This window comes from Dunckerocampus dactyliophorus, chromosome 1, assembly GCF_027744805.1.
Source record: "Dunckerocampus dactyliophorus isolate RoL2022-P2 chromosome 1, RoL_Ddac_1.1, whole genome shotgun sequence".
In the NCBI taxonomy this organism is placed as follows: Eukaryota; Metazoa; Chordata; class Actinopteri; order Syngnathiformes; family Syngnathidae; genus Dunckerocampus; species Dunckerocampus dactyliophorus.
Window position 1 is genome coordinate 3,670,747 of NC_072819.1, and position 27,179 is coordinate 3,697,925.

General features: G+C 40.8%; 3 protein-coding genes across 11 annotated transcripts in view; 2 read left to right on the forward strand and 1 right to left on the reverse strand.

The window, feature by feature from the left end:
• runx1 (RUNX family transcription factor 1) overlaps positions 1-2,537 on the forward strand; it is a 96,348-nt gene extending 93,811 nt beyond the window's left edge. For all 7 annotated transcript variants that reach the window (XM_054766642.1, XM_054766650.1, XM_054766659.1 and 4 more), the window contains 2 exons: positions 12-158; positions 227-2,537. In XM_054766642.1, the coding sequence (XP_054622617.1) occupies positions 12-158; positions 227-768 (689 nt within the window). In that variant the 3' untranslated portion in view covers positions 769-2,537. The remainder of the gene's footprint in view (positions 1-11; positions 159-226) is intronic.
• A 1,096-nt stretch (positions 2,538-3,633) lies between these two features.
• Positions 3,634-9,739, forward strand: LOC129175873 (protein downstream neighbor of son homolog). Of its 2 annotated transcripts, none has more exons than XM_054766607.1 (10): positions 3,634-4,177; positions 4,914-5,105; positions 6,152-6,330; positions 6,407-6,482; positions 6,555-6,657; positions 6,718-6,898; positions 6,980-7,178; positions 8,736-8,805; positions 8,886-9,016; positions 9,094-9,739. In XM_054766607.1, exons 1-10 carry the CDS (start codon positions 3,740-3,742, stop codon positions 9,232-9,234), a joined length of 1,710 nt encoding a protein of 569 aa, XP_054622582.1. In that variant the 5' UTR covers positions 3,634-3,739; the 3' UTR covers positions 9,235-9,739. The 2 variants fall into 2 exon arrangements, with proteins under 2 accessions (XP_054622582.1, XP_054622591.1); XM_054766616.1 differs by having other exon boundaries at positions 6,983-7,178.
• Positions 9,740-9,841: 102 nt separating this feature from the next.
• Positions 9,842-25,275, reverse strand: LOC129176766 (serine/threonine-protein kinase 24-like). 2 transcript variants are annotated; one of them, XM_054767141.1, is made up of 11 exons: positions 24,543-25,273; positions 23,030-23,260; positions 21,192-21,248; positions 20,823-20,931; positions 18,939-19,096; positions 18,282-18,467; positions 18,057-18,205; positions 17,827-17,950; positions 14,754-14,822; positions 14,544-14,680; positions 9,843-14,466 (listed from the first exon to the last, which is right to left on the reverse strand). In XM_054767141.1, exons 1-11 carry the CDS (start codon positions 24,582-24,584, stop codon positions 14,427-14,429), a joined length of 1,302 nt encoding a protein of 433 aa, XP_054623116.1. In that variant the 5' UTR covers positions 24,585-25,273; the 3' UTR covers positions 9,843-14,426. The 2 variants fall into 2 exon arrangements, with proteins under 2 accessions (XP_054623125.1, XP_054623116.1); XM_054767150.1 differs by lacking the exon at positions 21,192-21,248 and having other exon boundaries at positions 9,842-14,466; positions 24,543-25,275.
• Between the last annotated feature and the right edge of the window lie 1,904 nt (positions 25,276-27,179).

Below are 27,179 nucleotides of genomic sequence, written 5' to 3' on the forward strand. Positions count from 1 at the left end.
ATTTCCCTTAGATGCTCGCCCGATGCAGTCGTCTCCGTCATGGTCCTACGACCAATCGTATCCCTACCTTGGCCAGATAGCCACACCCAGCGTTCACTCAGCCAATCCCCTTTCACCAACTCGCTCGGCGCTCGGTGATCTGTCCTCGCGTTTAACTGGTAACACACACACACACACACACACACACGCCTTTAAGGAGGAAATGTAAGACTTCATTCCCATCCAGGTCCTGACCTGACGTTCGGTGACCCGAGGATGACCTTGGAGCGCCCTTTCACCTCTCTTCCCTCTTTGCCGGACGCACGCTTCTCCGACCCGCGCGTCCACTACCCTGCCACGGCAGCCGCCTTCACCTACACCCCCCCCCACAACCCCGTTTCCAACGGCGCTCTCGGCATCACCATGGCGACGGCCATGGCGACCACGCCCGGCGGCCGGTACCACACCTACCTGCCCCCGCCGTACCCGTCCAACGCGCCGCACCAGCCGCAGAACAGGCCCTTTCAGTCCACCTCGCCGTACCACGTGTACTACTCCGCCGCCGCCGGCTCGTACCAGTTCTCCATGATGGCGGGGGGAGGCGGCGGAGGCGACTCGCGCTCCCCGCCGAGAATCCTGCCGCCGTGCACCAACGCTTCCACCGGCTCGCCTCTGCTGCACCCGTCTCTGCCCAATCAGAGCGACGGCGTGGGCGTGGAGGTGGAGTCCAGCCACAGCAGCTCCCCGGCGAACATGGCCGCCGCCGAGGCCGTCTGGAGACCGTACTGACGGACCGGGACCGTTTCATCGACGCACACTGGCGGTGGTTTTATTTGATGTCACTCTGTACATTTTCATCAGCATCTTTTTGATGTGAAGGATAAACGAGGTACAAGTGTAAACGTTTTGTGTAGGATCGGGGACACGGGATTGTCAAAAAGTCCGAGAATCAGGCACTCGTGAAAAACGACAGGCGACCTGTTAGCTTGAACTCAAGAACAGTTTGGCAAAAATGTGCAACAGGAGCGGAGCAACGAGGCTGGCGGTAAGACGAGGAGTCTGCGGGAGAAAGTCCTCAGACCTCCAACCGGGCCGGTCCTGTTCCGGTCTTTCCACATCCCTCCGGGTGTAACCCCGCCTACGGACGTCAGCGTCTAGGTCCCATCGCCAGGTGTTTCTTGGACGGCCTCGTTTCCTCGCTACTTCATCTCTGCTCCAATTTGTTTACTAGTGGTGGTCCTGGAAGATTCCACGCTTATGAGCCGCAGTCCGTCTTTCCCCATCCGGCACCATCATCTATCCAGCTGGAGAACCATCCTCCCCCCGGTCTGGGTTGATAGTTGCTTTTCTTGTTGACGTTTTTGACAGGGTGGAGCTGCTCACCCCACGCCCAACCCACATCCCATTTCCGTGCTTGGGACCGGCACTGGCCAAGGTGTTTGTTTTTGAAGCCATAAAACCGCAGGACCCCGGTACTGGGGGTGTACCGGCACTGGAAGCAAAGAAATCTGCAGAAAAAACATGAAAAAAGAGAACCAGTAGGGGCGAAACGCTAGAAAATTACAGGTAGGGCGGAAAAGCAGAATGTGACAAAAAGGCCTTTTAAAACCACCAGACCCCGGTACTGGGGGTGTGTCTCGTTGCTCCGACCCACACCAGAAGCAGAGGAAACATTAAAAAAAAGGGAACCAGTTGGGCGGAAATGCTAGAAAATAAAAGGCTGGCCGGAAAAGCAGAACGTGACAAAAATGCCTTTTAAAAACAGAGGACCCCCGGTACTGGGGGTGTGTCTCGTTGCTCCGACCCACACCGGAAGCAGAGGAGACATTTAAAAAAGGGAACCAGTAGGGGGGAAACGCTAGAAAATAAAAGGCGGGGCAGAAAACCAGAATGTGACAAAAAGGCCTTTTAAAACCAGAGGACCCACCAGTATTGGAGGTTTGTCTCGTTGCTCCAACCTGCACCACAAGTAAAAAAATCTGCAGAGGAAGCACAAAAAAAAGGAACCAGTCGGGGGAAACAATACAAAATAAAAGGCAGGGCAGTAAGTATAACAAAAACATGACTCAACATGATCATTACATGTAAGTCTGGACTATTTTAAATCTTATTTTTAGTCCATCCTCAACCCAAAAAGGTCTGACAGCCTGTACGTGTGTGCCCCTTCCACCTATTTGCTATCATTTTTTGTTTCATAATGTAATGACGCCGCCTAATAACATGGCGTTGTTCACTTTAGGCCACACCCTTCCTTGTTACACGTGTCACCTGAGAATGTTTAAATACAATAAACAGTGTTTTCAATCGAATTGTTTTCATTGCTTGTTTGGTTAGCTTGAACATTGCAGTCAATGCTGGTGAAACAGTGACATCTAGTGGTGTAACTTCATGACGGCATTATTGAAGCACTTGGCTCGCTTCATTTGAAGTCACAAATGTATGGTATGCTATGTATTTTTTTAATAATGAAATATTAGAGTTCTAAGTTGGTTGGAATGTTATTTTCATGAGAAAATGGCACTAAAAGAAACACATTTGTTTTCTGCGATCACTGTGACGCCAAATCCGGTTGCTCAAACAGATGGGGGGCAAATATACGTATTTGTAGCAAGAGGTCAACTCAAATCCTATATATTCTATTATTATTATGTATATAATTTTTATCTTATTATATAATAATGAAAAATTGTACTGTAATGCAATATTTCCTTTAATATGTCGTCTTTTACTCTGTAAAGTTGCGGAGTTGGTGTTTGTGACGATGATGTATTTTCTCATAGGCAATTCATCTGTCAAACTTAAAGACAAATCTTTGTGTTTTTATTAGTTACACTATTAGTAGCGTCATTTTAGCTTTTTCTAGTTACATGCCTTTTTGCTCTATTTTTTCCACTTTTGTTGGGTTTTGTTTATTTCTATGCAATGGGCGGCGTGTGTTCGGCGACAAAGGAGTGTGTCCAAACTCTGCCTTCCTAGAGCTGCATTATGGAGGGGTTTATGTAGCTTTGCACACTGCCACTTCCATATTCCTGTACTATCATTCATAGTAGCCATACCATAGCTCACAATCTGATTGGCTTCTGACTAGCCCTGTTTTTGCGATTATGGAAAAAAGCGGTAATTTTAGGAGAATTAAGTCAAACTATTGACGAAAAAAATGTATTCTAACAAGAAAAAAGTTGCAATTTTACGAGAATAAATTCGTAATATTATGAGGAAAATAATGCCATTTTAGTAGCGTAGAGTTGTAAAATTAAAGAAAAAAATGTTATGCTATATTCTATTTTAAATGGGGAATTTTACGAGAATAAACTTGGAATATAAGGAAAAATGTCATTTTAGTGACAGTTGAAAAAATATGTTGTTTTTTCACAGTCGTAATATTATGGGAAACAAAAAAATCAAGTTGTCATTTTTGGAAAATTAGGTTGAGGGAAAAGGTTCTATGGAGCAAGTCTCCTACAGTCATAGCAAACTATACCGTTATCTTTAATAATTTTAATTTATTATATATACAGGTATATATATGTCAGAATTCTTAATATTACATTTCTTTTGCGTCCGCACCCTTTCCACACTCCAGTTCATCAGGTGGCGGCAATGCACTAATCGCTAGTCTGCCAACCGCCAATCCATACCACAGAAGAAGAAAAAGACGCGGAAGAAGAAGAGGCGCCAGATTTGTAAAGTGTCAACCAATCTGTAGTTTATTCACGTCTTTACAATTTCGGTCATATTATATCAAGCGGGAGTCGACAAAATGTCGGAAGAGTGCGGCTATTCTCCCAGCTTCAAGCGGCCTTCGGAAATCATGCGCATGCGAAGGAAAAGAGCTCGCAGCGAAGCTTTCCCCAGCCCGGGTGGTCACGACGGCAGCAGTACCGGACAAACAAGCCCGTCGCCGCCTTCATGTGTCCGTCCCTTCGCACCCGGTCCGCTTTTTAGCAAGCTGAGCCGCACCGCGGGCGCAGCGAAACGCAGGAACCCGTTCGCGAACATTGAGAACAGATTCGGTCTCACTCGCGACGACGGGAAAGATGACAAGATGGAGGCAACACCGGCAGGAGATTCGACGACCGAAGCAGAAGACATGGACGTGCCTGCGTGCTCATCTTTTACCCAGTCTTGCCTAAATGCTTCCGCTGGTTCCGAAGGGGAATCACTGTTTGAGGGAGACGCTCCAACGCCACTGGTGAAGGTACAATTGAATAAAACATCAGCATTTTTTTTATACTGCGGGGCTCGCCGGTAGCCTCGGCCATCAGCAAGTAGAACCAGGACGGGGGAGCTAACGCGCCCTGGTCGATATGGCTTGCTGGTGGGTGGAGAAAGCGAGGAGGAAGTGTCTGGCCTTCCTGTTCATGAGAATCCTTCACTTCAGTGACAGCCTTTTAAAACAAAATATATATATATATATATTTGTGTAACTTAAGTCGATTGTAAATCTAAGTTGATAGATTGTAGATTTTTTTTTGCTGTGCAACCTTAGTTTATTCATGTCAAATGTGATTTAAAAAATAATAATACTTGAGCCTGAGTCAAACCAAACATAATGTCATGTTAGTAGCATTGAGTTGAAATATTAAAGAAAACATGTTTTTTCTTTAAAGTAGTAATATGACAAAAAACAAAATAAAGTTGTAATTTTTGGAAAATTAGGTTGGGGAAAAGTTCTAATATTTTGGGAATAAAGTCAAAAAGATGAAAATTGATGTTGATGTGAAGAAAGTTGAAATAGTTGGAAAATTGATAAATAAATAAACCAGCATAAATGGGAGAAAAAACAGCTATAACTTTCCGAGAATAAACTCATATTATTATGAGGAAAAATAATGTAATTTTAGTAGCATAGAGTTGAAATATTCAAGGAAAATTGTACTTTCCTGTGGAGGATACAGTGGTCACATTTTGACTTAGCGTGTCGTCCCTCCCAGGCCGTGGCTCCTCTCTCCCCAGCGCCGCCTCTCTGCACGGAATACCCGGCTGACTGGAGCCTGAAGACCCGTCTCCTCTTTTCGTCCTCGCTGACGTTGTCTTGGTCTGAGCAGCCCAAAGCCCAGGAAGAAGCGTTGGGGCTGAGCCAGCACTGCAGAACACAATTCACCGCGTTACCCCACAGCCTGCAGGTAGCGACCTCATAACACCTAAAAAAAAAAAACATTCCTGCATGGAAGTTTAATGTAGATCTAATATATCACTCTATTGCTACTTGCGTACAAAGCAGTTACCATGCCATCTACTGGATGGATTTGGAACTCTAAGCTACAGATAGTCCCATTATGCGTTTGTCTGCTGTAAATCTAAAAACAAACCCTAAAGTAGCACCAAGGGTGTATTCTGAGAAGCGAGTTTAGTGGGTTAGCGTTAGTGTTGAGTGGAAAGCCGGACTTGCGTGTATTTAGCGAAGGTAGCTCTCTTTTAAAGGAGCCGTATCGCCATGGCAACTTAGGCTAAGCTCATAGCCTGATTGTGGATGTTAAGTTTTGGTGGTGCCAAATCTTAAAACAAAGGCAGCACGAAGAAAAATTGTGCCAAACCTTTCTAAAAAAGTAGTACCAAATATTTTTTTTAACAAGGTAGTGCCAAATCTAAGTAAAAGAAAAAATAGTGCCCTGTGATTGGCTGGTGACCAGTCCAGGGTGTACCCATTTTAAAGAAACGGCACCAAATATTAAAAAAAACATAGTGCCAAATCTTTAAGAAAAAACAACATTAGCACCAAATCTTAAAAAACAAAGGTAGTGCCAAAAAAAAGTTTGTTGTAATAAAATAGAGCCAAATCGGTTTTTAAAAAGGAGCACCAAATGTTAAAAAAAAAAATAGAAGTAAATAAAACAGTGCCAAACAAACAAAAAGGGTAGTGCCAAATTTTGGGGGAAAAAATGTAAATATTTTCTAAAATAAAGTGCCAACTCTTAAAACAAAGCTAGCACAAAATCTTTAAAAACAAAAGGTAGTGCCAAAAAAAGAGCCAAATCTATTTAAAAAAACAGAAAAAGTAGAAAAAAAAAAAAGTAGCAGCAAAATTAAAAAGGCAGACCAAAATGTAAAACAAAATGTATTTTTATCTTTTTTCTTTTCTTCTGAGCCTCGCCCTAATTCCAAAAGAAAAGGTGTCCACGGTGGTCCCGCCACGAATGAATGAATGTGAAACCTCCTCCTTGTCTTCCAGGATGCAAGGTCGTGCAGCGAGCTGCGCTGTGCCTTCCAGCAGAGTCTGATCTACTGGCAGCATCCCAGCCTGCCTTGGGTGCCGCTCTTCCCCAGGATGGACGCCGAGCGGAGGTTCGCGGGCACCAGCGCCCCTTGGGCGCATGATGTGGCGCTGCAGCAGAGCCTGATGAGCGAATGGTGAGGGCGCTGGGCCTCGGGTGAGCTCGCGCTTCCGTGAATGCAAAGAAATGATTTGTGGCGTACGTGGGCGCAGGTCGGCCAGTCTGTCGTCGCTTTACGGTCTCCTGAAGGCCAGGCGGTGTCCTTACTTCTACGTGTGCGCCCATCAGGTACTTTCTTCTCATTGTAGCAGTCCTACACAAATACTACAATACAATACAATACAATACTGCATATATCAGTTCACAGTGTTGTTCAGAGCAGCAGGTGTGGGAGGTTCAAGCAGCATCACGGCCACGCTGTCCCCCACAAGCAGAGGCTTCCGAGATGCCATGAAGGCTGACGGTGAGATGTTGCACACGCCACTCCTGCTTCCTGTGCTCATCATTGCCTGGTCTGCATCAGGCATCCACTTCACTTTGCCTCTATTGGAGGAAAGGAGGAAGACCAGAGAGCAGCGGTGTAGATCAGAGCAGGACGAGGACTGCTGGGACGGAGATGAAGATGGAGGCAGCGGCCTCTCCTGGCTGGAGGAAATAGGAGTCCAGGACAAGATCAGGAAGCCAGACAGCATCTCCATGCAACTGTATCCTCCAGCTGTGTCCCCCCACCCCCCACCCCACCCCACTCTGTGTACACGTTTTGTTCCGTAACGCTTGTCGTCCAGCAGTAAGGAGGGCCGGGCGGCGAGTCTGGACCACAAGCCGGAGTCGGTGGTGTGCTTAGAAGGAGCGCACACCTTCACGCTCATCAACTTCCTCATCAACTGCAAGAGCGTGGTCGCCACGGCCGGCTCTCAGGCGGGACTTCCTCCCACGCTGCTGGCCCCCCTCGCTTTCAGGGGCGCCGCCATGCACACGCTGAAGGTACGTGCCGATGTCACATGGTTGGTACTTGCGCTTAGTCCAGCTGTCTTTTTATTCCAAATATATCATTTGACACGAAAATTTTAAAAAAACAACCGTTTAATCTGACAAGAATGAAGAGAAAAAAGTAGCATCAAGTTGAAATATTAGAGAAACTTTTTTTTTTTTTTTTTTTAAAGTCTTCATATTATGACAAACAAAATAAAGTTGTACTTTTCGGAAAATGATTTTGGGGAAAGTTAGAATATTGTGGGTATAAAGTCCTAATATTATCAGAACACAATTTACAAAAGAAAGTTGAAATAGTTGGAACATTTTTAAAACAACTAATTTTAAGAGGATAAAGTCAAAATATTAAGGGCAAAATCATGTCATTTTAGTAGCATGGAGTTGAAATATTCAAGGAAAAAAATGATTTTTTTAGTTGTAATATCAGAAAGCAAATGAAGTCATATTACGAGAAGAACATTTACAATCATTAAGAAGAAAGTTGAAATATTTGGATTTTTTTTAACGGTTGTGAGAACCACGAAAGATGTCATTTTAGCTGAAATAGAGAAGCATTTTGATTTTTTTCCCTTGGTTGATATAAGAAACAAAAATGATAAAGTTGTACTTTGGAAAATTAGTTTGGGGGAAGAGTTACAATATTATGGTAGTAAAGTCATAGAATTACAAGAACATTTACAAGAACGTTGAAACAGCAGAAATGGAAAAAAACTGCTGTCATTTTACAAGAATAAAGTCAAAATATTAAGAAAAATAAGTCATAAGAAAAAAAGTTGTAATTTTATAAGAATAAACAATATGAATCATTTTAGTAGCATAAAGTTGAAATATTTGAAATGTTTTAAGTCATAAAATGAAAAGCAAAATGATTAAAGCTGTCAGTTTTGGAAAATTATGCTGAGGAGAACGTTATTATGATAATAAAGTCATAATATTACGAGAAGAAAATTTACAAGAAAAAAAAGTTGAAAATAGTTTGAAAATTAAAAATAACCCAGCAGAAATGGGAAAAAAACTGTCATTCTAAAAGAATAAAGTCAAAATATCAATAGAAAGTCATACGTTTGAGCGTAAATTCATGAGGAAAAATGTCATTTTAGTAGCACAGAGGTGAAATATTAAAGAACAAATATTTTTAAAGTTGTAATATTCTGACAAACTAACAAAACAAAATAAAGTTGGACTTTGAGGGAAAAGTAATAAAGTCATAAAAAGGAAAAGAAAATTTTCAAGGAAAAAAAGCTGAAATAGTTGGAAAATTAAAAAAAAAACAGCATAAATTGACTAATTTTACAGAAACAAAGTCAAAATACTTAAAGAAAAAAGTTGACATTTTCTGAGAAACTCATGAGGAAAAATGTCATTTTATTTGCATTTAAAAAAAAAAAAAAAAAAAAAAAGTCGTAACCAACCAACCAAAACGAATAAACTTGTCATTTTTGGAAAATGAAGTTGAGGAAAAAGTCGTAATATTATGGGAATAAAGTCCAAATATCATGAGAATTTGGTGTTGGTGTGTGAAATACTGTATGACTTCCTTCCTTTCAGGCCCGCTGTGTGAACATGAAGAGCCAGGTTGGTTCTACCTACCACAACGTCAGCAGTCTGGAGATAGCAGGTAACCTCCTCACCCAGCAGTCATTGAACGCACCGTGGGACAATAGATAGGTTTTGTTGTTTTTTGTCGTCATCCTCAAGGACCCGTCCTGCCATCCTCTCTCCACGCCATCACGGCTTTGCTCGGACCGGCGCAGAAAGGAAACTTTTCGGCCACGCTGTATACTCACACGCCAACAGCCGTCCTCAACGTCCACTGTCCCCAGCAACAGGTAAAACAGTCCCTGAAACACTGTGGTGGGAGGGGGCGGGAAACAACGCTTTACCCTTTCATGTGCCATTTGTGCAGTGCGGAAGCGGATCGGCGGACCTGTCCCAGTGCGGCCTCCATCCCGCCTCCGTCCAGCAGCTGCAGCGACCCTCCGGCCTGGGCAAGACGGCGCTCACGCAGATAAACATGAAGGATTACAGCTACACCTGGAAGAGCTGACCATGGTGCTGCTGCTGCTTTGTCATATTTGCATAGCACGCTTACTCAAAAAGAAAGAAATGATTAACCTCCACAGGGTGTCCCTAAAGGCTCTAACATGTACAATGACATATTCCCTTTTTATATTCTTGCAATGCCTTTTTGTTATATTTTCATTTCGTACAGTCATTGCAATGCATTTTCACTTAAAGATTTTTTTTTAAATGTAACTTTTTTTATTTTGTCAAAAAAATAGTTTATTTGAACTAATTTTTGGAATAATGTATCTTATGTGTATATTTTTGCTTTTTTAATGAACAATACGTATTCATTTGGTTTTATTTAATTAGATTTTTTTTATGTGTCAGTAATATATTTTGTATATTACGTACTGTATTGTATATATTCTACCATATTTATATATTTTCCTTTTAATGCGGTGGTTCAACCTTGCGACTCGCTTTTTTTTAAGGCATTTATTTTTTAATGATTTAAAAAGATATTAAACTTTGTTTTACTGTATTATTAGTAAACTTTTTTTGAGTACATTCTTTGTAATACATTTTCACATAATTTTTTAATTTAATTTTAATTATATCAAAATAATAGTTTCTCAGAACATTTTAGGACATATAGCTTATTTGTATATTTTTTATATACATTACGTTTTCATCTGGTTTAAAATATTTTTTAACGTATAAGAGTAAACCTTTTTTATATAATCTATGTATATGACAGCATATTCATATATTTCCCTTTCAATGCGGGGGTTCTCAAATTGTCTCAACCTGGGACCGACGTTTTTATGACCCACATTTAAGTCTCTTTTTGTAGTTTTTTTCCATTTTTTATTTTAGATTTCTTTTTTTCGTACACATTTTTCAAATAATGCATACATTAAAACTAAATATGAAAATTGCACTAAACACATTCTGATATTTCATATTTTCATTTCCATGAAATATACGAGTGTTCTGTTTAAATAACTAGTTTTTATGTAATATTTATTTGTATTATTAAAAATACACATACTTCATATAGATATGTCCATACTTGCGGGGCACCTTGCACTCTTACTGGTCAGGGAAGCGGAAAAGCTGCGTTTAACAATAGATTTTTATTTCTTATGTCACTTTAAAAGCTTAACATTTTACTTGAGAAATCTGCAATGATAAGCAAATACACACACATACATATATATATATATATATATATATATATATATATTTATATGCGTAAATATATATATATACACACACTACTAGAAACTGCCAGCTATGATAAAACAAAATGTACACATTTTCTAGTTATTTCCTTAGCGTGATTTCTGTTCTTTTTCCGGGCATCTTGTAAAGCATTCCATATCTGCCGTTATAAAAATATGACATATTTCTTCACGCGTTGATGACCGACACGGTTTATTGCTGCACGAGCACAGTAGTGGGTTCTCCAGTAAACGTACGTACGTAGCAAAACATGGCTATTTGCGACTCCTTTTCTAAAATTTTGCTTTCCCAAAGTTCTCTTTATAAATAAATTGCCAAAAATTCAATGTCGACTGGTTAAAAAAAAAAGGGAAGATGGCACTTTTGAGTGTGTGGCAACCATGAAGTTGTTGGCTTAACCCAAAGGTGTCCAAAGGTTTCCCCAGCGAGGGTCACATAACGTTTTTTTATTTTCCAATTATTTCAATTTTCTTTTGTACATTTTCTTCTGTAATATTTTATTCCCATAATATTTTGACCTTTTCCCCAATAATATTAGAATTTATTCCCCAACCTAATTTTCCAAAAAACTACAGCTTTCTCATAACATTACCACTTGAAAAATACTATGCTATGCTACTAAAATGACTTTTTTCTTTAATATGTAATCTTTATGCTAAAATGACATTTTTCCTCATAATATTTCAGGTTTATTCTTGTAAAATTGAATCTTTTTTTCCTGTTAGAATACATAATGTTTTGACTTTATTCTGGTAAAATTACAATTTCTGCTGTTTTTTTAAATTTTATTTTTCCAACTATTATAACTTTTTTTGGTAATATGACTTTCTCCCTATAATTGTTTTGCTTCTCATATGACTTTAAATAATGTATTTTTTCTTTAATATTTCAACTCTATGCTACTAAAATGACATTATTTTCCCTCATAATATCGCAAGTTTATTCTCATGGAATTGCAACTTTTTCTCAATATTTTTGACTTGATTCATGTAAAATTACAGCTGTTTTTTTTTAATTTTCCAACTATTTCAACTTCTTGCATATTTTCTTCTCGTGATATTATGACTTTATTCTAATAATATTGTAACTTTTTCCGCAACCTAATCTTCCAACATGTACAACTTTATTCGTTGTTTTGTAGTTGCTCATAATACGTCTCTTTTAAAAAAAATAGCATCCTTTTTCTTCAATACTGAAACTTTATGCTACTAAAATATTATGTTATTCTCGGAAAATTACAACCTCTTCTTGTTAAGATTCCAATTTTATTTCCTCTTATTATTTTGACTTATTCTTGTCTTGTTAAAGTATATTTTTACAATGTGCCACGGCCCAAATTTGACGACATCTTTTAAAAGACAAAATCAAACATGCCATTTGAAAATTACACAGTGCCCCCACCCTCAAAGAAATGGCACCTGCAAACTAAAATGGCCGACAAGGTCTTTTATGACCGTGTAAACATTTTCCGTACGTTCTTGATTGAGGCCATCCAGCTGACGGAATAGTCATACAATTAGTTGCTTCAATAGGCACTTGCTAAGGCGCTAACATGCTAAGGCTAGCACCTAGCGAGATCGGCTTAACAGCGACCTCGCTGGACAATCCAAGCAAAACGGGAGCCGGGGCTACGCAAAAGGTTACGGCGCCAACACGCTAGAGGCTGCCACTGCGCCGCAGGAAGAGTGATAAGAATGATAGTCTTATCTCAACAGGGTCCCTCAGTCGCCTCTGCCGCAAAGCTGATGTCTTTTCTTGACATTTGTTTGCTAGCGTAGCAGATCTTGACTCACGCTTTAGTGTGTTGATGAAATGTGAAAAAAATAGAAGTGTGGCCCCACTACAGCCTCGCAGACCCTTCCATTTTTTAGATGATGCCACCCTCCGTGGGAAAAGGTTTAGACACCCTTGCTGAAAAGGTTCAAACCTCCATGAAGGCTGCTGTTTTTGCTCTGCAGTTCACGTGACGGGCCAACGTTGGAAACGTCCTTTAAAGCGTGCAAAAACAGGAGGCGGTCTGGACTTTTTAAAAGCGTGAAAAGCATTTGGTACAATCAGGCTGTGTCTCAAATGGAATACTTGCATCAGTACACTTCCGATGAGTACTCTGTTGTACACCGTGTACTTCCTTCCTGAGTGCATGAAAGTTCAAAGTGTAGTGCTGGGATACGCACCCCCGCATGTCCGCCATTCAGCTTTCACAAGCCCACAATTTGCGGATGTTTCATCCAAACAATTGTTTTCCCCACTGGTGGGTGGGAAAAACACGCTATTTTGTGCGTATGATTGACACTCGCACGTCACAAACCAACAGGGCGCCCACCTCGCTCACGGTGCAACCAAAAACAAAAGGCAATGTAACTTTCTTCTTAAATCATCTTTGGGAATTTTTTTTTCTTTTGGTGGTTTGTCATAATATTTCTACTTTATTCTCGTAAAATGGCCGCTGTTTCTCCTTTTCTGCTGCTGTTTCAACTTTCTTCTCGTTATTCCCATAATATCAAAACATTTTCCCAACCTAATTTTCCAAAAATTACAACTTTATTTTGTTTTTTCTCATAATTACAACTTTTTTAAAAAATCACTTTTTTGTAATATTACCACTCGATGCTACTGAAATGACATTTTTCCCCATAATATTACAAATTCATTGTCATAAAATTGCAATTCTTTTTTTCCCCACTTGTTCAACTTTCTTCTTGTAAATTGTCTTCCCGTAATTATGACTTTATTCCCATATCATAACTCGCCCCAAAACGTAATTTTCCAAAAATACAATTTTATTGTTTTTTTTCTCATATTACGACTTTAAAAATTTAATATTTACTCAAATATTATTTTTCCTCATAATATTACGAGTTTATGCTTGTAAAATTGCAACGTTTTTCTCGTTAGAATACATTTGTTCCCTTAATATTTGGACTTTAATAGTGTAAAAATCCAGTTGTTTTTCCATTTTTGCTGTTTTTTTATTTTCCAACTACTTCAACTTTCTACTTTACCTTCAAATTTGCTTCCTGTAATGATGACTTTATTCCCCAAATCTTTTGACTTTATATTTTAACTTTTCCCCCCAGTTCACTTTCCAAAAATTACAATTTTGTTGTTTAGTTTCTAAATAACACAACTTTTTAAAAAATTACATTTTTTTCCTGTAATATTATTTCAACTTTATGCTACCAAAATCATTTAGAAATGACTTGTCCTGATATTACATTATTCTCATAAAATTACAAGTTTTTCTTGTCAGATGACAACTTGGTTTCTTAATATTTTGACTTTATTCTCATAAAATTACAAAATTACTGTTTTTTTCCCAATTCTGCTGCCCCCCCTCCCCCCAACAACTATTTATCATCTTGTACATTTTCTTCAACAACTTTTTTCTCTTGACGTTTTGCCTTTATTCTTGTGAAATGTGTTTGAGGGAGGCGTGTGGTTTGATGACTTCCTGTTTGAGTGACAAAATGGACATTTTAATGGGCATCTCAATTACTCAACTATTTCACAACCACTTGGAGTTAGTCCCCGCCAAGATGGCGACTATTGAGCGTGGGAAACATTGCCGTTTTGAGTGAGTGTGCTGCAATTTGCCGTGCTTCTCAAAGGACGACGTGCAATTACGCGAGTGCGCCAAAGGAGACACAGCGAGTGACCCCGCCCACTGACAAGGGGTTTACCTGAGGTTTTTCCAATGAAAGATGCTGCTGTTCACCGTGAGGCATGATGTGTGTGTGTGTGTGTGTGTGTGTGTGTGTGTGTGTGTGTGTGTGTGCGTGCGCATGTGTGCGTGCGCATGTGTGTGAGGTTTCTGATGGGATGCGTCGCTTGCTCGAGTTGTAAGCGTGCCGGGTGGAAGTCTCTCATCTTTGAGCTTTTGCGAGCGTTGGTTCTTCGCAGCGTTGCAGGCGAGGATGAGGCCCGACAGGTGGAGAGTCCAGCTTGTCTTGGAAGAAGGGAAGGTGGTGGGTGCTCACCGAGGACCACTCACTGGGGTGTAGAAGGGAACGTCCTGCTTGTGGAGAAACTGTGGGAAAGAAACAACAAGGAGGTCTTTATCGCCCAGGAAAGCCCAACGTGACTCCAAACAGGACGCGGCGGTACCTCTGAAGCCGGTGGACCATGTGAGCCACCAGGGAATCCGTAATGCCGGGGTAGGCCTCCTCAGCCCGCAGGATGGACTCCTTCAAGTCATCCAGGACCAGGGGGTTACGGTTCAGCTGCACCTGTCTGGCCTTCAGCTGGGAGTCAACACAGATACAGTATCTGGCGCGGACCCAAACGCTTCCTGTGGATTTCAAGTGGACGCTTTACCTCCGTGAATGCAGGAGAGACGACTGTGGACAGGTTCTGTGAATAAGGCCTCTTTGGAATGTCTTTCGTCTGCAGGGGGACAGAGATGGTGAGAGGGGAATGCAGTCAATCCCCACCAAAAAGAAAAAAAACACAAGTGATTGAGATGCCCATAAAAATGTCCACTCTGACACAAACCAACAGGAGGTCATCAAACCAAACACCTCCCTGACTCACGGTGCAACCAAAAATAACTCACACGTGGAACACGCACCACAAGGCATGTTGGGTAACTTCCTGTTGTGGGCTTCCCATCATGCCTTGCGGGTTAGAAATAGCATTGTTTGACATGTGTACCAGTGTGTAAGAGTCTATTTCCTACATACAGGTACATAGCCCGTGTGGTGCGGTTGCATTGTGTGTTGTATGCTTTGAAGATATAATCAAGAACAGCAACCCAGTTTCTTCATTGTTGAGTAACAGCATGTCGACAGACTTGAGTATTTTCACTCATTTCACTCAGGTGGCGTTGTCAGCACAGCATCTGAGAGCGACCAATAAAATGGCTTCCAACATCATTCAAAGGCCCCGCCCCCAAGAGCAAAGTAGAATTTTTGGTTGCTATTTTTTGCTTTCAATCCATTTTTGTTTGATTAGGATAAAAAGAGACTAATTTCTCTCCATAATGTTCCACGTGTGCTATTTTTGGTTGCACCGTGAGGCAGGCATGCGGGTTGATGACGGACACCTCCTCAAGAAAGTTCAAGTTTGCCTCCGACTGCTTCCCATGCAATGAGATGGGTGTTTTATAGGGGTGTCATGAGACACTCCGCTCCCGAGATGATACATGAGATTGCGCCTGAGAGAATGAGACCAGATTTTAACATAATGAACAAATATGACAATAATAATGCAACCTACTCATTTAATTTGTACTACATTACACTCTTCAGCACTCTGTGTGTGCGTGCGCTTGATTACAAAGAGACTGTATGACTGACAAAAGGGCTCACTCCACTCATGCCGCTGTTCTATGGAACAAACGTGGCAAGGAAACCAATGCACAGTTCCTGCCTGTTAGGAGGCGGGAGACGAGGAAAACATTCACATGGCAATATATTGAGACCAGCAAAGTTATCCAGTTCATGTTCACTAATTCATTCATTTATTTATTATCATTTATTATTATTATTATTATTCATTTATTTATTACCAGAAACCTTGTTTTAATCTCGCAAGGTCTTGTGACACTCCTAATGTTTTACCAAGAAAATTGCCTGCTTGTGGGGATGATTGTGGAAACATGGCGGCTTTTCCCACAAATACGTCACTGTAGAACAGGGGTCACCAACGTTTTTTCTCGCGAGAGCTACTTTTAGAAAAAGGAAAATGGCCACAAGCTACTCATTTTTGTAGAAATGATTTTCATAGTTTATTTCAAGCCAAACAGATCAAATTTGGTTATTTTACCAAAACATTCAGAAAATGCTGGTATTCACAACTCACATTTTATGTTTCAGAATACTTTTCTTTCTAGTGTTCTCACATTATTAACTGAAAACCTAAATGAAAAGCAGGCTTGCGGGCACCTCATGTGGTCGTGGGGGGCTACCTGGTGCCCGCGGGCACCACGTTGGTGACCCCTGCTGTAGAAGCAGCGATGAACACGCGTCGCAAGAAAATACACTCCTGATGGAAATGTTAAGACCAGTCGAAAAATGTAGAGAATGTACATTTTGCACTGTTGGATCATAAGGAGGTTCTAAGTAGAACTTCAAAATGCAAAATGAGAAGAAATGGGAGTGAGACAAAAAAGTTAATTATTGCAACAAAGCATTAAAGTGGAATAGGCTGTTCATCAGCTGATCAAAAGTCGAAGGGTACAGTCTTTAAAAGGCAAAATGTTGGCAAAAATGTATAATGACTACGATTTAGTGTCAGGTATTCACACTGTCATGATCTCTTCATGGCAAAGGCAAAAAAGTTTTCTCTCTTTGAACACAGTGGGATTGTTGAGCTGAATAAGCAAGGCATCTCGCAGCACGCCATTGCTGCTGAGGTCAGACGCAGTAAGACAGTCATTTCAAACTTCTTCAAACATCCTGAGGCTAAAAAAAATGAGCCGGAGGATTCCATTGGTCAAGACACGGGAACATCCTCGGCCCAAATGAAGGTTGTTACTGGTGTCGAGCGCAGTCCAATAACCATCAGACGCCATCTGCCAGAGAAGGCTTTCAAGAAGAAAAAAGCTCTTCAAAGGCCTCATCTCCTTCAAGGTTTGGAATTTGCAGGAGAGCACCAAACATGAGACATTGAAAGGTGGAAGAAAGTTTTGTTCTCCCTTGACGGTCCTGATGGCTTCCAATGTTGCTGGCATGACAAGGAGATCCCACCTGAGATGTTTTGCACACGGCACAGTGGCGGGGCCGCCATCAGCATCCTTCAATGGAACAATGGAGCTTCAGGTTGTGCAGGAGCGTCAAACGGAAGCTGGCTGTGGAGATGTTGCAGGGGGCATCCCTCATGACTGAAGCCCCTCATCTGTGTGGTAATGACTGACTTTTTCAACAGGACAACGCTGCATTTCAAAGAGGAATAAGCTCACTCTTTTGGACCATCCTGCGTGTTCCCCTCATCTAAATCCAATGGAGAACATTTGGGGATGGATGGCAAGGGAAGTTTACAAAAATGGACATCAGTTCCAGACAGTGGATGCCCTCTGTGAAGCCATCTTCACCACCAGAGGCAACATTCCCACTCGCCTCCTAGAAACACTGGCATCAAGCATGCCCAAACCTATTTTAAGCTCATGAACAAGAATGGAACAGCTACTCATTACTCACTCCTTTTTTCAACATTTTATTTCTATTTAGGTTTTTTTTAGCTATGGTCTTAAACTTTTGATCAGCTGATGAAGAGTCTATTTCACTTTAATGCTTGTTTGTACTCCCATTTCTTCTTTTTGCATTTTGAATCTCTACTTAGAACCTCTTTAAGATCCAACAGTGCAAAATGTACATTCTTAGCATTTTTCAACTAGTCTTAACATTTTGATAAAGAGTGTACATTTAGTCTAACTTCTCATGTAGGGCACCTGCTCTGCTGCCCCCAGCTGGCCCTCTCCGTTCTGCAGCTTCCTAGGGTCTTTCTCCCGGATGGTGAAGATCCAGTCGTCGCTGCCAAAGTCGTTTCCGCCTGATGCCTGCCCATCCTGCTCCCTTTGTCACACATTCAAAACAAGCCGTCATGTTGTGCAACATGACGCACGTCAACTTGACATGCAAACGCCACACGGACGCTTAACGTATCGCTAACAATGCTTACGAATCAGACTCGTCAGAACTGGAGTCTGCGGTTCTGGACTGCTCGGCCTTCCACCGTTTGTACTTGTCTACCAACTCAGTCAAGTAGGACGTCTTCTTGGCGTGGCGTACAATCAGCTTATGCTTCAGCAGCTCTTTGGCGGTCGGCCTCTGCGTAAAAGAGGTGGGTGAGACTTTCAAAATCAGGCCGGAGGTACGCATGATGACCAGGGGCGGACGTACTCACAAAACTGGGCTCTTTATTGAGGCAAGACTCCACAAACTCTTTGAGCGGCTTGCTGTAGTTTCCCTCCAGAGTCGGGGGGTTGTTCTTTGGGATGAGAAATAAAACCTTCATGGGATGGAGCTCCGAGTGAGGCGGCTCGCCTTTCGCCAGCTCAATGGCGGTTATGCCCAGAGACCAGATGTCAGCCTGAAACACACACAAGGGACGCTGCTCGATAACTACACCAATACTTCGAAACTTGCGGGTCGTAAGATTTGGAAACCAACCAAAAGCAGTGTTTTCAAACTGGACTGTAGAGTAATCCCTCGTTTATCGCTGTAGTTACAGCATCAAAAACTGCTTAGGACCTTCTAAATATGCTTTTTAACATTATCATTGGTTCTTTTTCCCCATTTCTGCTGTTTGGTTGTTGTTTTCCTAATTTTCCAGCTACTTCAACTACAATTACTGCTGAGTTTCCCATATTTGCTGTTGCTCTTGTTAGAGTATATTGTTATAATGTACCATGGGCCAATTTAAAATAAATAAATAAATTTAAAAAACAGAGCCGCGGGTCGCGGGCCCCCCTTGTGTTCCCAGTAAACCTCGGAGCAGACACCTAATCATGTTGTGTTCGCGTTAGCAAGGAGCAGGTCATAGGTGACTGGCTTTCCTCACCTTGGAGTCGTACGCAGACTGCTTAATGACTTCAGGGGCCATCCAGAAAGGTGTGCCCACAAAGGTGTTGCGCTTGATCTGGGTGTCGGTGAGTTGGCCCGCCACACCGAAATCTGCCAGTTTCACCTCACCTTGCTCGGAAAGCAGCACGTTGGCGGCTGTGGTGAGCAGAAAACAGAAAACCAACATTATGTGCCATCCTATTGCCATTTTTTGCAGTTGGGGTTTACATTTAACAATAATAAGTCTTTCTATTAAGCGTATTCGTTTCCAATGACTGTCAAGGTACTGACTGGATGGCAACTGGACTGTTCAGGTTGTCTTAGCAGACATTTCACCTCTCCTCCAAGCAGGCTTAATCAGTTCATGCTTAAAGACTATATAGGACAGCTCTCTTCCCGGTGCTGTAAACCTAGGAAAGGGGTGTCTAAAGTGTGGCCCGTACCTTTTTTTTTTTTTGGCTCACAGCACATTCTAAAAATATAATCTAACCCCCAAAAATGTTGTTGCTTTTTTTTTTAAACAGCAAAAGTGAAAAAATCTACTGTAATTTTACAAGAATAAAGTGAAAATATTAAGAGAAAAAATTGTAATCCAACAAGAAAAAATCTGAATTTTATGAGAATAACATTTTACATTGCAATATAAAAAATAAAACAAAATTAAATTGCAACTTTTGGAAAATAAGATTGTGGAAACATTTACAATATTATGGGAATAAAGTCAAAATATTCAACTATTATGGGAATAAAGACATAATACTACGAGAAGAAAAATTTCCAGAAAAAGTTGTATTCCAACGAGAAGAAAGTCGCAATTTTACGAAAATAAACTGGTAATATTATGAGGAAAAATGTCATTTTAGTAGCATAGAGTTGAAATTTTAAAAGAAAAAATATTTTTTTAACTCATAATATTATGAGAAACCAACAAAAAACAATTTAGTTTTGGAAAATTTAGGTTGGGGAAAAACTCATGTTATAGGAATGAAGTCCTAATATTGTGGGAATAAAGTAAAAATAACAACAAGAAGAAAAATTACAAGAAGAAAGTTGAAATATTTGGACATATTTAAAAAAAAAACAACTGCAAAAACGGAAAAATCAGCAGAGATTTTGCAAGAACAAAGTTAAAACATTAAGAGAAACATGTTGTATCATGACGAGAAAAAAAGGTCACAATTTAATGAGAATAATACTGTTATATTATATAAGAAAAATTTCAGGAGCATAGAGTTTAAATATTAAACAAAAAATGTTTTTTTTAGGTTGTAATATTATTAGAAACAAACAAAAGTAAAGGAAATTGTAATTTTTGGAAAATTTGGTTGGGGAAGGTTATACATTATTTTGGGGAAAAAAATCAAAGTATGGGAACACACTAAAGCAAGGGTCACCAACGTGGTGCCTGCGGGCACCAGGTAGCCCCCAACGACCACATGAGGTGCCCGCAAGTCTGCTTTTCATTCAGGTTTTCAGTTAATAATGTGAGAACACTAGAAAGAAAAGTATTGTGAAACATAAAATGTGAGTTGTGGATACCAGCATTTTGTGAATGTTTTGGTAAAACAAGCATATTTGATCTGTTTGGGTTGAAATAAGGTAGGAAAATCATTTCTAAAAAAATGAGTACCTCGTGGCCATTTTCATTTTCTAAAAGTAGCTCTCGCACGAAAAACCCTTGGTGACCCCTGCGCTAAAGTCTTAATATGAGTAGAAAATTGGCAAAGATTTTTAGGAAGAAATTTTTGGGAAATTAAAAAAAAAAAAACAAAAGAAAAAAAAAAGTGAAAAAGAGCCAAGAGTGAAACTGGTGAAACTGATCGTAACCCACACACTGACGCGGAGGAATCACTCCGACTTTGTCTGTCAGCCACACAGATACCTTTGATATCCCTGTGGATCTTCTTCTCAGAGTGCAGATACTCCAGCCCCTTCAGGATCTCCCTCAGAATGGTGGCAATTTGGGTCTCGTCCAGCGCGCCTGGTTCCATCTTTGAAAGACAAAACAACAAATCCAACACATCAGGTGCACACCAGCTCCAGTTGTTGACCAAAATGTTCCTGAAGAGCATAACTGCTGGTCTGTGCTCATTCTCAGTGTCTGGTCTGTGCTCATTCACAATATGATTGGGGAAGAAAAGCATAAACCTCAGCTGCATGGCCAATTGGATACCTTCAGATCATGTGTGCATCAAAACCAGACATGACTGGTAACTAAACATTGCGTACAAAAAAGGGTTATGTCACTCACCAGATCTAAAGCTGAGCCTCCTCCCAAATACTCCATGATGATCCATAACTTGGTGTCCTGCCATGCAAATGACAGGATTAAGTGAGAGAAATATGGTTGAGAAGGCTCACCAGTTACTGGAATGGCATGGTGACATTTTTATTTTATTTACTTAATGGGACAGTGCATATTAATAGACATTACTGCCGTTTGACGCCCCTGCACAACCCGAAGCTTCATCGTTCCATTGGAGGATCATGATGGCGCCCCCTCCCCACTGTGCCGTGCGGAAAACATCTCAGGTGGAATCTCCGTTTGAAGCCATCAGGACCGTCAAGGGAGAATAAAACTTTCTTCCACCTTTCAATGTCCCATGTTTGGTGCTCTCCTGCAAATTCCAAACACCCAATTTTGTGGCATTGGAGGAGATGTGGCCTTTGAGGAGCTTTTTCCTTCTCTAGCAGATGCCGTCTGATGGTTATTGGACTGCACCCGGCACCATTAACAACCTTCATTTGGGCCGAGGATAGTCCCGTGTCTTGACAGACAGCCAATGGGATCCTCCAGCTCAGGTCCGGTGCCATTGTTTGGGGGTTTTCCACTTGACTTTTTTGTTCCAAGAGCCTCCGTATTTTTGAAGAAGTTTGAAATGACCGTCTTCCTGCATCCAACCTCAGCAGCAATGGCGCGCTGTGAGAGGCCTTGCTTATGCAGCTCAACAATCCCACCGCGTTCAAAAAGTACCGTAAGCTTTTTTGCCTTTGCCATCAAGACACCATGACAGTGGGAATACCTGACACTAAATCACATTCTATACACATTTTTGCCATCCTTTTGCCTTTTGAAGGCTGTGCTCTTGAACAGCCTATTTCACTTTAATGCTTCTTTGCAATAAATTTGCTTTTTTGTCTTGTTCCCATTTTTTCTTTTTGCATTTTGATTCTACTTAGAACCTCTTTAAGATCCAACAGTGCAAAATGTAGATTCTTGACATTTTTCATCTGGTCTTAATATTTTGATCAGGAGTGTATAATGGAATAATGGGAGACAATGAGCCAACAATCAAACAACATGATACCAAGACACAAACACAGTGGTGTGGAAAAAGCGTTTGCCCCCGTCCTGATTTCTTTTTTTTTTTTTTTTTTTTGCATGTTTGTCACACTTAAATGTTTCAGATCATCAAACATATTTAAATATTAGTCAATGACAACACAACTCAACACAAAATGCAGTTTTTAAATGAAACTTTTATTATTATTAAACAAATTCAATGATTTTACAATTCTTTCTGGCTTATTGGTAAATATGAGATCAGTTTGTGTCTTGTTAGAGTTTGTTATTGTTGTTGGCCCATTGATGACTTGTGTTAGCTCATACCTGTCTGTGATTTCTTTGAGTTTTTTGCTGGACATTTTATCCTCCCAAAATATGTTCAAATCCCCCATAACAATAACTTCTTAATCAAATTTACTTTCTTTTAACAGTTTCTCAAAATCCTCATAAAGGTTGTTATCTGCAGAGGGGGGGCGGTAGATCATAACAAAGACAAATGACATTTGGGGTGATAAGGGGATGCTGAGACCCAAGCATTCATTCCAATTTCACCACTGGATTTGGCTACACTGTTATGTGGTTTTTATGTAAACCATCACTGCTCCTAACCGGAAATATTCACAGCTGCTGACGGTGCATTTTGATGATGCCAGGTTTCAGTTAAGCATAAGAGGTCTAGGTTTGAGTCCTATAATAAATGCTGTATTTGCTCACTCACTCACTCCTCAGGCCTTCGTTCCCTCAAGTATAGACAGCTGCAGGAAAGGGTGGAAGGGTGTGAGGCGTGTTTTTGCGCAGCAAACCTTAAGGTAGGATCCATAGTACTTGGTGACGAAGGGGCTGTCACACTGGCTCAGCACCGTGATCTCCTGTTGAATGTCCTCGATCTCGTCCTCAGCTTCCTCCAGGTCAATGATCTTGATGGCCACCACCTTCTGGGTCCGGTTGTCGATGCCTTTGAAGACCTCGCCAAAGGAACCCTTGCCGATGCGCTCCAACTTGGTGAAAAGCTCCTCCGGGTCCACTCTTACGTTCTGATGCAGGGAAAGTTGCATGGAGGGCAAATATCCACATTTACCACCTTTACTTGCACACAGTATCCGGCTTATTGTTCATGTGCTCTTCAAGACCAGGTGTGTTACAACGTAATCTTACTTTTCGGCACAGAAACATCGGTTTGGTACAAAGGCGTACCAATTTCCCACACAGTACACATTAAAACTGATGGACAGGAAGTGTTTATGACACCTACTCAGTAAGCAAATAAAGCACAGTCCAGCAGGAGTCATGGCTAGAAATATTGCCAAGGAGAAGCCAGAGCTTTGGCTAACTTCTTGATAGTTGTGGATAACTGCCTGGTACCCGTGGCTAACTTCCTGGTATGCACAGCTAACTTCCAGGTCGCCCTGGCTAACTTTCTTGTAGTCGAGGCTAACTTCCTGGTAGGACTGGCCAACTTCATGGCAGTCGCAGGTAACTTTCTGGTAGCCCTGGCTAACTTCCTGGTCGGCAATAGTTGTGGCTTACTTCCTGATAATCACAGCTAACTTCCTGCTATCCCTGTGTCACAGGAGTTTGAACCTGACACTAACTTCCTGGTAGCAATGGCTAACTTCTTGATAGTCGTGGCTAACTTTCTAGTAGGCCTGACTAACTTCCTGGTAGCACTGGTTTACTTCCTGGTAGTCGTGCCTAACTTCCTGGTAGCCCTGGCCAACTTCATAATAGCCATGACTAACTTCCTGATCGTTAGTGGTTGTGGCTAACTTCCTGGTATCCGTGGCAAATTTCCTGGGAGCTGTGGCTAACTGCCTGAGAGTCATAGCTAACTTCCTGCTATCCCTGGCGCCCTTCCTGACAGCATTGAAAGTCGTGGCTAACTTTCTGGTAGCCCTGGCTAACCTCCTGACAGTCGCGGCCAACTGCCTGGTAGCACTGGCTAACTTCCTGGGACACCTGGCTAACTCCCTGGTAGCCTTGGCAAGCATTACTCTCATGCAGTTGTTTTGGGGCGTTTTGCATTTTGCAGTCTGTCATTCAAATCCTTCAAAGCCCTCTCATGTCCAACAACTCATTATGTGAGTTTATAAACAGTATGACCATATGTAATTATAACAATATCAACACACTACAAAAAAGACACAAACATTTGTGAAAATAACATCTCATCACGCTAGTATCTATCCGACTCTCGGTATCGGTACTGTCTTATTTGGGTAGTTCCGCCTGTGTTGATGCGCATGAAACCTGTTTCATATTATGCAGATGATAAAAGGCATAACAAGTTCGGTAGTAAAACAACTAAGTTTGTCTTACCTGCATACCGGGCAGGTTCCCCTGAACCGGGGGGTGGGCCATGGCGGTGATGGCTGACAGCTTATTGTCAAAAGTAACGTCCACTTCTTGTTAGGTGACACTTAAGTGGACACCTCGTACTGGTCAGCAGACATTACAACGTTCGAACATGAATATAAACAAACATAATCACAGCATAAGGGTACACACGCTAGCGTACGTTTGCTAGCAGTCAGGCGAGCTAGCGCGTAATTAAACGCCAGCCCGATTTGAAGGTGTTCGAATAACGGCGGATGTGTTTGGGGTTTTGTGCTTTTTATAAATTTAACTCAGGAATACAACTTTTCTTTCTCTCGCTAAAGAGTTGTGACAGCTAGCCTAGCCTAGCATCGTTAGCTTGTTATCTAGTTCGCTACCTCGCTTGTATGCTAGCAGTAACGGTCTCGAACGACGACAGCCGGCACGTTACATAAAATGTCCCTCAAAGACAGGAGGACGTGATCGTCACATTATCTTATTAGCAGTAAGCGTGCCAGTGTTTTCGCTCTCCTGCATCACTTTAGCACAGAACTCCCGGCCATTTTGTCAGCGTCATGACGCCTCGCAGGGTGGTTCTGATCCGGACGACATCCCGCTATGTGTGTTTCTCATTCGCGTGCTGCTACACACAAAACTTAATTAATACTTGGGGAAATTAAAAACAAAAAGTGTAATCATACTCATCCCTAACATAGTCAAGTATACTGACTGCCATGTTTTATTGTTTGCAGGTGTTCAAAGTGCGGCCCGGGGGCCCTTTGCAGGACGCAGTCAAGAAAACTGCGGAAAACCAACAACAGCAAAAACTAAAAAATCTGCAGTAATTTTACAAGAATAACATCCGAATACTATGAGGAAAAATATAATTTAAATAACTATAAAATATAAATTTAAATAATATTTTAGTAGCATGATTCTGAAATGTTAAAGAAAGGCGTTTTTTAAAGTTGTGATATGAAAAACAAAACAACAAATAAGTCATAATTACGAGAAAAATGTACAAGAAGAAAGTTTAAATAGTTGGAAATATTTTTTTAAAACATTAGAAAAAGAAAAAAAAATGCTGTAATTTTATGTGAATAAAGTCAAAAATAGAAAGAGAAAAAAGTAATTTAATGAGAAAAAGACAATTTTATTTATCAGAATAAACTCATAATACTATGAGGAAAAATAATGTAATTTTAGGAGCATGTAGTGGAAATATTAAAGAAAATTGTATTTTTTAATTCATAATATTAAACAAAACAAAATAAAGATACTATTAAAATTATAACTTCTAAAATTACTCAATTCCTTTTATCGACTCAAGTTCTGTTGAGTCACTCACTGAAGTGAATTGTGTACTCGACACACTCGCGTCACAGAGCCCATGCGGAGAAACTCGCACAAGTGCAGAAAGTTGTGAATCGGGTACTCGATTTACAAGTGTGCCGCATTTAATCACGCCCTGACATGTTGTCTGGTTTCATTTTTTCATTTAGATGGCGGAAGCAACAGTAAGTCAGTGTTAATGGAGACAAGTACCTATGAGTTCCAATTCAGTAAAACACTTGCGAGTGTTGAACGACTCGTTCATGACTCGCACATGTCTCGTCCCTCGCAAATTGAAGGCTCTTTTTTCTGTCAATTCATTGAAGACATGTAGTAAGAAGAGTTGAATTGTAATATTTCACATCCTATTAAAGCATTAGAATTGTTAAATGGATTTAAAATGAGTTTTCATGGCAAAAAAAGCCTTTGGGAAATGAGCTAGCGTACCCAACACGCTGCCATTTTGGGGACACACGTGTCAACATAGCTTCTCATGGTTTAAGGCTAAAAGGTAGCTAGCGTCTGTAGCTTGTTTTCTATGAATTCATGGAAGAAATATAGTAAGAAGAGTTTAATTGTAATATTTCACGCCCTATTAAAGAATTGCAATTGTTAAATGAATTTAAAATTAGCTTTCATGGCAAAAAAAAAGGGCTTTTGGAGGTGAGCTTGCATACCTGACACATTGCCATTATGGGACACACAATGGCTTCTTATGGGTTAAGGCTATAGAAGCTAGCTAGTTTCTGTAGCTCGTTTTCTACAAATTCATGGAAGAAATATAGTTAGAAGAGTTGAGTTCTATATTTGACACCCTATCAAAGCATTACAGTTGTTAAATGGATCTAAAATAAGCTTTCATAGCAAAAAAAATGGCTTTGGGAAATGAGCGAGCTTACCTGACACGCTGTCATTTTGGGGACACACGTGTCACCAAGGCTAAAAGGTAGCTAGCTTCTCTAGCTTTGTTTTGTATGAATTCATGGAAGAAATATAGCACGAAGAGTTTAATTGTAATATTCCACGCCCTATTAAGGCATTACAATTCTTAGATGGATTTAAAATGATCTTTTGTGGCAAAAAATATTATTTTGGTAATGAGCTAGCTTATGTAATATGCCGCCATTTTGGGGAAGCCATATCCTGGGCTATTCACATGACAAGCACTCCTACATGCTTCCATTATGTCACTTAGGGACTTGACGAGTTCAGGTCAAGCATAAAAGCAGTATACAGTAGAACACATTTCAAGTGTTGCTGGGGGTTTTATGGGTTATAATGACGAGTACAATCAGGACAATTCCCAAG